Raw genomic sequence first — 15,999 nt, 5'->3', positions numbered from 1 at the left:
GTGAGTGAGCATGGTACAAATACAGATTATGGTAGTATTGATGTAGTCTATTAAAAGTCTATTGATCACACGTCATACTAGGATCATAGTTGGCCCATCAACATGGCTGCTCTCCTCCAGATGAGGTTTGTGTAGTCCTCTGCCTGACCGGAGCTGTCATTACACATTTCCTCTCCATTATTGCATACCCCTCTCAGAAACACACACACACACACACACACACACACACACACACACACACACACACACACACACACACACACACACACACACACAAAGTTTGTATGTGTAAAAATGCACACCACAACTACAAGAAAAGTCACAACATAACTCAAAGTCCTTATTTGTGTTACTTGTCCATTCACAAGTCCTTACATATTAATTTTGTGAGGTTTACACATATCATTTGTCCTGATGATATGTCCTACTCCTCACAGGGATGTACATTTGATCAGTATATGCACAACTGATTGACCTACCCATATAATCGTGCTAAAATTATAAGAGGGTCAAAGGATGGCTGTGGATTGTCACTTCCAATATTCTGTACCTGCATTACTCAGATTGTCCAGATGGTGGCGCTTGAATTCAGCATGTGACATTGTACTCTCCACCTTTTCACATCCACTCTCAACAGAGCAGAAATGTGGATATGTCTAATAGTAAACTATCAGCAACTGTGAAGAGCCATGCATTATGAAATGCATTACGATTCTGACCAAAATTCTTAAGCTTTTGTTTTAGTTTAAAGTAGCTATTATATGGGTAGGCATGGTTTGAAGAACAATTGAATGTGCTTTTTATTTTTTTACATTTAGTTCCCCTTTATTGAAAACTATTCTTTTGTTAGTTTGGAGTTAGATTATGAAGGAATCAAGAGAGAAAATAATATAGAGAAATAGAGAGAGAGAGGGGAACAGATAGAAAGAAAACTAGACCGGGCAAGAGAGACTTTAGATAGTAAAAGAGGCTAAAATGGTTTTTAAGCTAACGGTGGTCCCAGTGGAGGATGGATTGAATGTGGGTGAATAATACATGGCTGGTGAGGGAGTAATGAAGTGGAAGTGATGGGGAGGAATACGCTGCTCTCAGTGGGACAGGGAAATGCATACTTTAAAGAGCTTTCATGCTCTCTGCGGCACTGGCCTGGAAAACAAGCCAAGCAGACGCACATACACTACCAAGAGCTCCCTGGAACTCGACACAGCTGTCTAGATTGTGTTCGTAACTAAACTTGAACATTCCTTAAACATTCACTGCTTCATACTTCTCCATCATCCTTCTTAACTCTGCTGTGCTGATCTCCAGCTGATCTCATAATGAGGCTACGTAACAGTGACATTATAGATCCAGATCCATTAACAAACAATGTATAAATCTGCTATATAAACTACTTAAAAGTTTGGACACACATACTTGTCCTTTATTATTGCTATTTTACAAATTGTAGAATAATAATAAAGTCTTCAACAAGTAATACAAATAGGTAATGTGTAATTATTCAGTGGCCAATTTATATATATTATATTTTAGCCACTTCAAAGTAGCCATCTTTTGCCTAGATAACAACTTTGCACACTCTTGGCTTTCCCTCAACAAGTTTTACTTTATTAAAAATAAATAAATAAATAAAAATGTAGTGTGTAAAGAAATTGATAATAGTTGTGGACCAGAAGTTGTCGTCCATGTACCTGGTAGTTCTACACTGTTCTGTCATACATGTAATCCAATTTGCTATGCTTGTGTTGGGTTTATGGGAATGGCATAGTCATTAGACATACATACGTACACTTGTAGCCAAAAGTTTAAAATACTGTACAGATTTTACTCTTATGGAAAGAAATTGGTACTTTAATTCACCACAGCAGCATTTAACTGATCACAAAGTATAATCAGGACATTTAAAATGTGAAAAATTACTATTACAATTTGAAAAAACTACTTGAACTACTTCAAAGAGTTTTCATTAAAAAATCCTCCACGTGCAGCAATGACAGCTTTGCAGATTCTTGTTATTCTAGCTGTCAGTTTGTCCAGATACTCAGGCGACATTTCACCCCACACTTCCTGTAGCACTTGCCATAGATGTGGCTGTCTTGTCGGGCACTTCTCACACACCTTACAGTCTAGCTGATCCCACAAAAGCTCAATGGGGTTAAGAGCCATAACACTCTTTTCCAATCATCTGTTGTCCAATGTCTGTTTCGTTGTCCACTCAAACCTTTTCTTTTTGTTTTTCTGTTTCAAAAGTGGCTTTTTCTTTGCAATTCTTCCCTTAAGTGAATCCCTGAGTCTTCTCTTCACTGTTGTACATGAAACTGGTGTTGAGCGGGTAGAATTCAATGAAGCTGTCAGCTGAGGACACGTGCCACCTACCTAAACATTGTTGCAGACCAGGTAAACCCCTTCATGGCAGTGGTATTCCCTGATGGCAGTGGCCTCTTTCAGCAGGATAAAGCGCCCTTCCACACTGTAATGGTTTGAGGAACATGATGAAGAGTTCAAGGTGTTACCCTGACCTCCAAATTCCCTAAATCTCAATCAAATTGAGCATCTGTGGGATGTGCTGGACCACCAAATCCATGGTGGCTCCACCTCGTAACTTACAGGACTTGAAGGATCTGCTGCTAATGTATTAGTGACAGATACCACAGGACGCCTTCAGGGGTCTTGTAGAGTCCATTCCTCAGTGGGTTGGTGCTGTTTAGGCAGCATATATATATATATATATACTGTATATCTACTGTCACTAATCAAACAAGCTAATTTGTGAAAATTTTGTGTCAATTTCACATTTCAATTTTTCACTTAAATTTGAATTTTTTTTAATGAAAGTTGTAATAAATTAGAAAACTATGCAAAAAATTTAACATTTTCACTAGTGAACTCTCAGATTCCCACAGACTCTGTTATACACCACTGTGGGCTAGTTCTGATGACGTCCACTCTATAGGTTTCAGTAAAGACTATATACCCTGACCTCACCACTCTCCTGCTAAATGAAATGCACAGAAATATGGTCTACACTCCCTAGACTACACATGTGCAAGGACCACAGTGTCCAGACCCTTTCTGGAGAGGACTAAAAGCATTTTTGTTGAGCTCTTGGATACATCAGGCTTTGTGTATAGTGGAAACAATATGATTTTGGTCATTTAAATGATAATTGACAAAAGTGTAGGCCAAGTTCCATTAGCACCGTCAAGCTGGGCTCACTGCATGGGTTCTTTTCTTGTATCTTCTATAATTTAATGCAGAGCTTTTCATATGAAACCACAACAAAGTTTTTGCCAACATTTATGCAAAAATACATGTGGAAAAGTAACTCAAGCCTAGACTGATAAATAATGTTCAGGTCCAATATCCCAGAGCAAAGTGAAAATAGGCATAAATCATGATACATCTGAAAGAATCCAAATATCAATTTCATATCACCATCAGGTCAAAAGAATGTAGAGCACAATGCATATTTCTGACATATGAAGGTATTTCATGTCTAGTAACATGGCCACATTTAATGGTCTAATTAAGTTATAATACTGTCAAAGATGATTGGTCCAAGCTTAAACTCTTAAACAAGCTTAAACAAGAATTAGATATTTATGCTGTTAACCCATGTGATTTACACAAGTAGGACAAAGTCCTGTCTCAACAGCCTTTGTTAGTCCTGAAGAAAGATTTCTATGAAATTTTTATATAGCTAACCAGAATGCTCTGAACCCCAGAACTAAGCCGAACCCTATAATCGGATTAGTTGACGATAATGTTCCAGAACCAAAAAGGATATTCGTCAACCCAGTCTCATGACAAGTTGTAATAATAATACGATATTGCAAAATTGTAAGAAATCGCATGAGTACAAAAACGAATTTTACTCTCATAGAGAAAAATTAACAAACCAATTAACAATGTTATCATAATTGTATCTTAAAGTTTAACCATAAACCTAAACCTAACCATAATTTTAATAGGAAAATCACTGTTTCACTGTGATTTCACTGTGATATGAAGGAATTAAATCATCTGGGTTTGGAAAAATATGGGAAAAGCGTATTACAGGTTATTGGCACATTGAATTCAAAGGAATAATTCACCCAAAAATGAAAATTCTCTCAACCACTCACCCTCTTGCCATCCCAGATGTGTATGTTGTTCTTTTTCTGCAGAACACAAATTAAGAATTGTTGAAGAATATTTCAGCTCTGTAGGTCCATATAATACAAGTGAATGTTGACCAAAACTTTGAAGCTCAAAAAGCACATGAAAAGTATAAAAAGCTGCATAAAAGTAATCAATCAGTCTCCAGTGGTTTACTCCATACTTCTCAAGCGATCGAATAGGTTTAAGGTGAGAACAGACCAAAAAGTAACTCCTTTTTCACTATAAATCTTGACATCTGCAGCATCAATGGCGATCATGATTTCAAGCTTGATTACACTTCCTAGCACCATCTAGCGCTCTGCACAGGCGTCAAGAACTAGGAAGTGTTATCTGGCTTGAAATCATGATCATGCCTAGAGACTGCAATGGCAATATGGCAATACAGTGAAAAGGAGTTTTGGTTGGTTCTCACCCAAAATCAATTAGATCACTTCAGATGGCTTGGATTAAACCACTTGATTTATATGGATAATTTATATGCTGCCTTTATGTGCTTTTGGAGCTTAAAAATGTTGGTCACCATTCACTTGCATAGTAAGGACCTACAGAGCTGAGATATTCTTCTAAAAATCTTCTGGGATGGCAACAGGGTGAGTAAATTATGAGAGAATTTTCATTTTTGGGTGAACTATCCCTTTAATAAAAACTGAATGAGTAACCAAATTTGTTCACAGATGTTTCCTTTCTTAAAATAAAGTTGTATAAGAGGTCATTAAACTGTATTTTATGCCTGTATTATATCGATTAATTTAAAATTATATTTGTTGATTGGTTGGTCTCCATGGGAATAAAGATTATACAATATCTTACGATTTCGCCATCTCATTCGAACTGTCACGAGTTGTCATGAAACTATGTTGATATTAAACCAGGATGTCTTATTTGAGTGAATCTTGTAAAGACAGTGCTTACACAGAGACCAGGGCACAGATAGTTTCTTTTTAAGGTCTTAAAAAAGTCCATTCCCCTTTAAGAATTGCTCAAGAATTTGCTTCAGTCATTTACGCATGTGAATATTCGAACTTGGTGCACTGATAAGTGTTGCATCAGGCTTGATGCCAATGACACAATACAATATTGGTCAAAGTTTGAATATGCGGAATGCGAATATAACATTTGAAAGCTATGGCAGTGGGCAAAGTTTTCAGTGAATAACAACTAAAAACTTGGCCTGATCCTCACACAAAGATATATGGCTGGAACATAGAGCATGAGCCATACTGGATATGTACTACTTTTATGGTGCATTATCTTTGTCCATTTTGGAGCTTGACAGCTTTAGGTAACTGTATGCTTATGTTGTATGGAAAAGAGCAGTGTGAACATTCTTCAAAATATCTCCTTTTGAGTTACAAGAATGATAGAACCACATAATGGGTTTGGAATGTCATGAGGGTGAGTAAATGATATCCCATAATCAACGGCACTGCTTGGGCTAATCACACACACCTGTTCCCCATTGTCTCATCAAGTAGAGGGGGATTTAAAGATTGCTGGAGAGTCATTAAAGGGGGAAGATCTCATAGATGCTGGCTGTTTCTAACGCACTCTTTGCTCTTCTCTTGTTCTCCCACCGGCTCTGTCCACCCTAAGTAATAAGCCTGAGCTGAACTGCACTACGGACCCTTTCACCTACTCACAGACACAGCACAGACCAGAGCAACCACGCACCTACCTCAGCACGACTTCCTCACCTTTTTCCTCTGTTTAAACAAACAGCCCTCTGGCGTTTTTGCTTCATTTACCCCACTACAGTTGAACTATTCCTTTAAGATGCTCCAGCAAGCATCAGTTTGGAGTTCTTCCCTGACTGTGTCTGTCAGAGAGGGTTCCTGTGTAGAGGGGGAATGAAGTGTCAGAGATCACTTGACACTGTTCCCCAAGGTGCAGCTCTTCAGGGCTAAAGTGTGTGAGATGAGAGTCAACTCCCATTCCATTTCCTGTTCTCCCCCCAACCCTCCATTTTTCTGCCTGGATGAATGAATAGACTGCCTGAGAGCATGCAGTTGGTCCCACCTGGACCATCCAGAGCAAAATGCAAAAGCAAACATGCCAGAGATAGAAAGGGGATGAGGGAAGGTTTTGGACAGACTTAAGTGTTATAAAAATGGAAAGACAGAGAGTAGGAGAAAGTAGCCAGAGGTTGAGGGTCAATCGAGGGGAGATTTATACCTTTCTATTTTTTGAAAGTAAGTCAATTTCATAGAGCAGAGCCCCACTATCCACTGTCCCTGGAGACAGGAGAAAGAGTGTTCACTCACATGAATGACATTTCATTTGTTCCATGAAAAGAGTGCTCATATATTGAACAAGCACTGTTGTCTGTGTTTGGAGTTTGGAATGGAAATAAAGCTTTTGTTCATGTGGTGCATCTCAAGACCAACAAAAAAAAACCTGTCAGTCAAAGGTCTGGCTATTTGTATTTGCCTGTAAGAATGAATGATGGTCTCTTCATCTAACAGACCCGTTTCCACACCATTCATCTTCCATTGTCTCAATTATTGAGACAAACATTTCAGGAGATTATGATGTAACTTTATCTAGCAGCTGTCCATCCAGGAGCTCCATTTCAATTGCATAGTGGTTGGATGTCCTACAAAAGTATCTTTTCTAATCTGGTCTGCATCATATAGAAACATCAAAGAGATCCAAACATGTTTTGTCAATTCACTCTCCTTCCCTGTGTATTAACTCGTATGGTTGTGAAACAGAAAGCTGTCTTTTGGAAGTTTGAGGTACCTAAAGTAATTATGTGATCTACATTTGACTGTCATTTTTAAAAATGACAGCTAAATCGAGAGGAACTATTGTTTGAACTTAATGTTGAATTCACCAACAGTAGCACAGTTGCAAGCAGTAGAAAGGCAATTCACTTCCATCACCACAATGAATATCTAATATCAGTCCAACTATAATTAATCAAATGCAGCTGTTGGACTGTCACTAAAAACAACTGTATGCTACTAACTTGTTATGTTTATTAGTAGCATTTTTCCTGGACTACTGAAATGCATTGACATATTTATTCATTCCTTGATGAATATGTAAGTGCATACTGACATATTTATATTCCCAGAGTTCATTATACTATGATAAGCTCCCAGGTCTTTTCTTTACAAGGTCTTCTGCACATCAATCATTCATTCAAAATGCACCACATGTGCCTTATTTGTCTTTTTCTGCAACTTCTTTTATAAACACTTTATACGTCTCTTGCACTCGTGGCCTCAATTATGACAGAGTCATGTTAATGTTGTACTAGGTAAAACCATCACAGAACCGCTTGGAAAGCCAATAACAAAATCACTGGGTCAGGTAAATACCGTTTAACTGGACAGTAGAGTAAACTATGCAATATGAATAGTGGTAAGAATAGAGAATATAACATAATCACAGATTGAGTGTATTCCATATATTTCAACATCATTGCAAAAGTGTTTATTACTGCATAAATGATAGAACAGAAGATCAATAGATCCTAAGATTATTAATATGGAAGAGTGGTTTATTTTCAACTATCTGAAGATAGCAATATGACTTATTGATAATTGTTAGGTAAAAAAACAACAAAAAAATAAAAAAAATAATAAAAAAAAAAAAACAGAAGAAACATTAAATGTAAGTTCTGCAACAAGAAAGAAAGAAAGAAAGAAATGCCACAGCAGGTGAAATACCAGTTACTTCACACAGATGTGACAGCGACAACATAATCAGTTGTGTTAAATATATTGCTGCCCAGACAAGCAAGATTCCAATCACTGAGCTCTTTCAGTCTGGAGGATATCTGTCAGTGTTTTAAACTCTAATGAAGAGTTTGGAGGAGCTTCTGGTCTTCAGAAAAAAAGTGTCAAGTAAATGACAGAAGTGCCCTCATGCATTATACATATTAAATGAACTCTAACAGTCCAAACCTCTTTGCCACAATGAAGAAAGAGTCCAGAGGTGGCTGAGAGACACATTTAAGGTGACTCTAAGAGATATCACTGAATCTAAGTGCACAAAGGATTGATTTATGTCCAAAAATACATATTGTGTTATCTTTTGATTTTGCTTTTACAAGGCTTATAAAATGGGGATGAACTAAACTAAATTGTGTAGAAAACTACGAAGTGGACTACTAAGTGTACTAATGGGAGCAGACCAAAATAATGCCCATTTTCTTCTCATACATATATTAGTTACATGGCCATATATGAACATATATTTAGTTCTATCGGGAAGACACGCAGGATTGAGTGAGGTTTAAGATGCCATTTATTTGATGAATGTAAAACAGAAAAGTAATGTCTCTCTTTGGCGTAGGCCCCGTCTGACGGTCCGAGGGAGTTGTACTCGGAACCGTCATATCCTAGGATAGGATAGGATAGGAGATAGGAGGCAGGGGCGAGGAGCCTACTCCCTTGCGGGACAGGGCTCAACTGGTGGTGGTGGGGTGGTGGAGGTTGTCGTGTTAGCACACTGAAACAGCAATGTGATAGATTGTGAGCAGACTTATAAAGCAATGGCTTACATGCGATTGGCTAGGAGTTACCCAGCTAATGGTGTGATGATGAACAGCTGCTAGTCTTCCCGCTAGAACTACGATGCGCTTACATTTCTGTGCATGTTGCATATATGAAAATTGTAGTATTTTGAAATATATGCTGCATATGTGTACTGTATAAGAATATGAAAAGCATGTAGGCCTACATGAACACACATTTAATACAGTATATATGCTTTATATTGCCATGTATCAGATTTCAGTTTTGGATAGTTCAGTAAGTGCCAAAAATTCTTCTACCTCTAAAGATCTTTTTGAATATTGCTATACACAACAAAACGTTGATTATAAGATTTTAACAATCCAAAGGTATTTAAAATGTATGCAAAAAAGAAAATTCTCTCATCATTTACTCACCCTCATGTCAAACCAGATGTGTATGTCTTTCTTTCTTCTGCAGAACACAAACAAAGATTTTTAGAAGAATTTTTCAGCTCTGTAGGTCCGTACAATGCAAGTAAATGGTGGCCCGAACTTTGAAAGTAAAAAAAATCAAAAAGCATACAAATTATGAATACATTTCCAATGGTTTAATCCATGTTTTCAAAAGCTGATAGATGTGGGAGAGTAATAGATCAATATTTAACTCATTTTTTAACTATAAATCTCCACTTTCAGATGTGAAAGTGAAACTAAACAGGCACCACATGTAATTTTCAGATGTGAAAGTGAATGTGAAGATTTATAGTAAAAAGGACTTAAATATTGATCTGTTTCTTGCCCACATCTATCATATTACTTCTTAAGACATGGATTAAACCACTGAAGTCATATAGATTACTTTTATGCTGCCTTTAAATGCTTTTTGGGCCTTCAAAGTTTTGGTCACCATTCACTTGCATTGATTGTACCAACAGAGCTGAAATATTCTTCTAAAAATCTTCGTTTGCATTCTGCAGAAGAGAGAAAGTCACTTACGTCTGGGATGGCATGAGGATGAGTAAATGGGATTTTGGGATAAACTATCTCTTTAAGCCACTTCTGTGTTATTAAAAGTCACATATAGTCTACTTCCCTATGTCAGTTTTTTTGCTTACAGATAGTTTTGCAGACTGTAGAACCGTAACATTTATCTGATTGTGAGAGAAATGTATTTTAAAATAAGACACATATCTAACACTCTTTGCCAGTAAAAATGAAAATAATGTACCCAAACATTTCCAAATACTTAACTTTAAGCATTAATACTGTTTGTTTGTTTTTTTACATACTTTTCTCCATAACGCATCGTTTTATTCTCTCATACAGGTGTGTCCACAACATTCCATAATAATTAGTTCAGGCATGCTATTGATGTCAGAACTGGACTGAACAGTGTTTTGACAGATATCGATCTTCAACTAATGCGTCTTAATAAAGCCTACATGTGATTATTTTGTGTACGTTTTACAGTCCAGTAATTGTTGTTATCCCATTTCCAGTACTATTTAATTGTACGAACGTGTTTGAAACATAGAAAGTCAGTTATGGTAATGATTTCTCGGTGGTCATCAATCATCTGTGATCGAGCTGTCTATATGCACTGAAGTCAGATGTGTTCCAGCGAGGGGAAACTGAACACGCCCTCATTAATGTGAACGAGACCCCGCGGGCTCTGTAGAGGGAGGTCTCTCAAAGTAAGTGCGGCTTCAAAGCACAGAAGCGCATCGTTTGACTCTGAACTTAAACTGTTTCGCTGCGTACAGAACAACTTTTAGCGTGATTCGCAACATCTCGAATTTGTTTTCTAGACCTCTAAATTTGTTCACCTGACGTCAGAGTCATCGGTGTTTAAAACAACGCGCAACTGTGCCAACGTTTATTATGAATCTGTCCAACTTCACAAATAACGCGACACCAAGCTGAGGCGAATCCTTGTTACTGCCTTTTGCATTTATTTTTATTACAATTATGGTTATTTGTCTGTGAGACCAAGATAACAAAGCTGGGACTGTTTGCCTACTGTTAATGGAAGATTTCCCCGATGAACTGATGACCTGCAGCTTAGACTGCAGCCTTCTCCTTTTTGCTGGACACTCATCATGTCATTTACACAGTTTGGCTACCCATACCCTGCAACACCCCAGGTAAGTTTCTTGTGTAACTTTACATCAGAGTGTCAATGTTAAACTTATTGCATGTCAGTGTCATTAATTGCAAAATCATGAATATGAAAAATTTGTAAATTCAAGCTGCTACAGTAAGATCAGTAAGGAATATTACAGTAGACTTTATAGGCTTAAAGCTCAATAAAAAAAACAACAACAAAGGCAGAATCATCTTACACTGTAAAACATTCCTGTAATTTTAATGGTTAAAGACTGTAAAAAATGTTAATTGATTAACGAGTAATTACCTTAAAATTTACAGTAAAAATTATAATGAATTTAACAAGATAATACATGTAATTTCACGGTAAATGTTGTAAAAAATTATGTTTTTCAAATGCAAAAGTATAATTTTACCATATCATTAATAGTAAAAAATTATATTGTTTAACAAGAGAGTAAATGTACATTGTATGGTAAATTATTGTTAAAATTACGGTAAAAAACAATGATCAGGCGTTCCCAGAATTCTCTGCGTGACCCATCACATTTTATTATATTTTATGAGAATAGCTGTTTGTTATATTTTATGTAGTTTAGTTAGTTTATTGCATTATTTTAATTTCACATGTGTTACCCTAATTTTTTTTGTGTTTGTGTGATTGACACTGAGCACTGTCTCTTCATGTATTGGACATCTCCTTCGTTGATGAACTTTATGTCATCATGTGCCTTTCTGTAATTACTACAGTGATTAACAATACATTTTAAAGTGAAAAGAAGATTTTATAGTTCCAGAATATTAGTGTATCAAGTTACAAAATTACATCCCGTAAAGCCTGAAACACTGTATTTTTTACGGTAAATGTTTGGCAAACACAGCTGCTGGTAATTTACTGTACATTTTACGGATTTCTTTTTTACAATATAAAATTTTTCATTGCAAAGCCATAGCCTGCTATAGCTTGTTTGTTTTTCTTTGGCAGCTCTTAATGTCCTCTAATGCCCTGAGCACCTGCTATGGGGCCAGTAGTGGTGCTCTGTCGGACTCTGGAGTGGCGACTTCTCCTCAAGCCTCGCTTTATTGTCCGGTATATGAAAGTAGACTTGTGGCCTCTGGCCAGCACAACCTCATCCCCACCACTTTCTATGGCAACTCCTGTTCAAAGAACCATGGTTATGACACCTGCAGCACTTATGGGCCAAATTCAACTTCATTCTATCCTCTGGTATGCATCTTTTTTTTTCATTCCAATAGTTCATTCCAGTTTCAATGTTTAGATTGTTTGGAAGACCTTGTTTTTGAGATAGGGGTCATTTTTGTTCTTTTTGGTTTTTTGATTTTATAATAGGGCAAACTCAGTGACAAAGATGTGTCAGCGACAGAACATTCAAGAGTTTCCCAAAGCTCTGCTTACTATGATCCAATCAGACAGTACCAATATAACAGATATGGGTAAGGATAATCTCCTTTTTTCTTTCTACATTTTTTACCTTCAAGATGGTTTCATACATGTGCTTTTTGTGCAATAGCTGTATTTGGAAAGCCTGCACAAATACTTGCCATTGTTATTTAGATATGGATCCATGGATGTGGGTACAAGGAGGAAAAATGCTACCAGAGAAACCACCAGCACACTAAAGGCATGGCTGCAGGAACATAAAAATAACCCATACCCCACCAAGGGTGAGAAGATCATGCTGGCCATCATCACTAAGATGACCCTTACTCAGGTGTCCACCTGGTTCGCCAATGCGCGCCGGAGACTCAAGAAGGAGAATAAGATGACGTGGTCGCCACGCAATAAGACCTCAGAAGAGAAAGAGTCCGATGACGACCAAGAAGATAAGGATGAGTCACAGGCGGAGCCTTTAAAAACCAATGGTTTGTTGAAAGCTTTTTGATGTACATTTTTTTCTTGGCATACAACCATTGCATATACCATTGTTAGGTGTGGCTACGGTTTAAACTTAGTTTTTTTAAAAAAGTTTATCATACTCAGTGTTGTTTATCTTATAACCTGTTTTATGTGTGTTACATACCTTCAGACAACAATGGAAAAGATGACACAGATCAACTTCATAGCGATCTGGAAGATTTAGATCTTGTGGATTCAGATGGCTCTGAGTGCGAATTGAAACCGCCGTTTGTTGTGCGCGTTCGCTCCGAGGCCCATGGATGTCCAGATACAGAGCCTTTTCATGACACCATAACCGAACTTTCGAGAGATGTTCCTGAATTCAGTGAAGACCTCCTGAGACCAACTTCTGAAACTGCAAAGTTCTACATTCAGCGAGACCAAAAGACCATTGAGACCAAACCAAAAATCTGGTCACTTGCACAGACTGCTACTTCGTTAAGCCAAGATGATTATTCTTCATGTATGCATAAAGGTCAAGGAACATCATGCTCTACAAACTCAGATTCAGACTCAGACATAAAAAAGAGGCAACAAGAGTCTCCAGTGGCCACTCTGAGAAACTGGGTTGACGGCGTCTTTCCCGATCCTTTATTCCGGCACACCAACTTAAACCAAACTTGCAGCAACTCCACAGAGTTTTGGACTGACGCCATTTTCACACAGAATAGCTACCATGAACACTCAGGACCTATTACTTCTTCTCATGATCATTTATAATGGGACGCTAGTTTTCCACAAATGTTTGCAGTTTACTGAAAATTGACATTATGAGTCACCAAACCGTTATGCCATCACAATTGTAACACGCTAGGTTTGGAAAGCTCTAAAATGACAATTATTAGTTTGCATCTATAAGCTGTTGTTTGTATATTAGATGAAATATATAAAAAAAAAAGACTGAAAAAGTCTGTTTAGCTATATATTTATAACTTGTCAACACAGCAACGTAGAATTTAGAAAGATTTATCACCTTTTCACTTTCAGGTTCTGTAAAATGTCACAACTGTCACAAAATAAATACAGAAAGAAAGAAAGAAAAAGAAAATAGCACAAGAAACAGATTTCGCCAATCTGAAGTATCAGTTTGTAATCTCACAGCTCTTCAAAATAAAGGGAAATAAGGGAAATCGTGACTTTTGCTGTTGTTCGCTGTCCGTGGTGCTGAAATGTTCTTAAATTATTATTCTGGGTTCAATGCAAGTTAAGCACAATCAACAGTAGCCTATTTGTGGCATAATGTTGTTTAACAGGCCTATAAAATTTATTTCCCGGGCATCGGTTTTATAAAGGTACACATCTTCTACATCCACAAATAACTTGATCTTTTCCTCCCCATTTTCTTTTGGATCAAGATTGAAGTAAGAATCACCGAGTCATGACAAATTCAAATACTCAAAGTGTCAAACTGCTAAACTGTTAAATCAGCGGTACCTCTACAACCGTAATCAGTGAAGCATTACATGAAAGGAATATTCCGGGTTCAATACAATTTAAGCTCAATCGAAAGCATTTGTGGCATAATGTTGATTACTACAAAAATTTCATTTCAACGCATCCCTCCTTTTCTTTAAAAAAAAAGCTAAAATTTGGGTTCCAGCGAGGCACTTACAATGGAAGTGAATGGAGCCAATTTTTGATGGGTTTAAACACAGAAATGTGAAGCTTATAATTTTATAAAAGCACTTACATTAATTATTCTGTTAAAACTTGTGTATTATTTGAGCTGTAAAATGTTTATTTACATTTTTTACAGTTGTTTAGGGTTTGTTGACATTACATCGTCATGGTAACGAAGTCGTAAAATTGGCTATAACTTTACACAGAAAAGGTTTGTAAGTGATTTTATCACACTAAAATCATGTTAACACACATACTGTTTTTGTCTTGTGGCGATACTTTTTAAAAAGTGAGTATTTTAACGTTAAAATATTGGCCCCAATTCACTTCCATTGTAAGTAAATCACTGTAAAACAGATTTTTGATTTTTTTAAGAAAAGGAGGATCAAGTCAAAATGTATTTTTGTGATAAACAATATCATGCCACAAAAGCTTTCAATTGAGCTTGTATTGAACCCAGAATAGGCTATACCTTTAAGAGACTGATCATGTCAACAAGGAATTGCTGGCTTTCACAGGCTGTCTAGTTTGGGAGGCTGCGTGCTACGTAGGACGCGTCCATTGAAGGCTGCAATATACCGAGTGTCCTGCTTTAAACATGTCTAAAAACGAGACGGCCTTCGTAGGACAAACGGAAATGGAACGTAACATGGTTGCTATGACAGCACGCCGCTCTTTAACTAGCTCGAGCGCTTTGAGTGAGAAGGGAACAAAGTAACTCTGGAAGGGAATGTATGAGGTAAATTTTAGGAGAGTTATAATGATGTAGAGAGAAAAGAAAATTGATTTTACAGGTGTACTTTTAGTCTACTACTTTATTTTAATTATATATTAATATAATTATGCATATTATATACTCTGCACCCATCTACTGAGGTACTTCAATTTGGGAATTAACATTACTTGCGTTTGAACATCATATTTATGGGCAAATTGGCACAATTTGTTTTTAGACATTTCCGTTGAAGTAAAGAATTGTGGGTTGTGAGTGCCCACGAAGGATACACCTCATGCATTCTCCGAATTCCCACGAAAGAAGGTCACATTCGGAGTGTCCTACTCGCTTTTCTGAAACGACACAGTCTCGATGACGTATGCGGCCAACAAACGCGACCTCCGGAGGACGCAGCCTTCCAAACGAGACACAGTCACCAGAGACATGAACAAATACCGCCTCTGAAATTAGAAGCTCAGTTTTTAAAAACCAACGGTTTACTCATTACACATGTGAGCGTCTAATGCTAATCCCCGGTGAAAGAAGTAAAGTATAAGCTTAATTTATCATAATTTAACAAATAGTATGCCTTCATACTTGTCTTATTTGAAAGTAGTTGGAAAACATTCACAGTCCAAATTATTGAGTTATTTGAGCTATTAACAATAGCTTCCTCATTGGAGGCATTTTAAAACGTATTTTACTCCTTCAGAAAAATAAACAATTTGTGCATGGAACTCGTTGTCAAATCATTGGCTAAAAAATAAATTAAAATAAAAATAAACATTAAGCTATGGAGATGATGACTCATTGTCTGTTAATGCGATTAAAGCCACTCTGTATTTTATTTTCTTTTTAATTTGGTGTTTTTTTTTCCCCTTCAGTTTGAAGCTTAGGATGATGATGATGATGATAAAGTATTCATCAGAACAGAGGAGAAACCTGCCACAACCTTGTAAGGGATTAAAAATTTCAGGCTAAATTATTCAGGGTGAAATCATCCGAGAATTCCTT

The 15,999-nt window shown here is 37.0% G+C and overlaps 1 protein-coding gene across 1 annotated transcript; it reads left to right on the top strand.

The window, feature by feature from the left end:
* The first annotated feature begins 10,725 nt into the window (after positions 1 to 10,725).
* irx4b (iroquois homeobox 4b) lies at positions 10,726 to 13,370 on the top strand. The gene is made up of 5 exons (XM_052092619.1): positions 10,726 to 10,770; positions 11,718 to 11,960; positions 12,084 to 12,187; positions 12,309 to 12,616; positions 12,781 to 13,370. Exons 1-5 carry the CDS (start codon positions 10,726 to 10,728, stop codon positions 13,368 to 13,370), a joined length of 1,290 nt encoding a protein of 429 aa, XP_051948579.1.
* The last annotated feature ends 2,629 nt before the right edge of the window (positions 13,371 to 15,999 follow it).

Source organism: Xyrauchen texanus, chromosome 26 (assembly GCF_025860055.1).
Source record: "Xyrauchen texanus isolate HMW12.3.18 chromosome 26, RBS_HiC_50CHRs, whole genome shotgun sequence".
NCBI lineage: Eukaryota > Metazoa > Chordata > Actinopteri > Cypriniformes > Catostomidae > Xyrauchen > Xyrauchen texanus.
The sequence above is the reverse complement of the archived record's forward strand: the minus strand, read 5'-3'. Positions and strand labels throughout refer to the sequence as shown.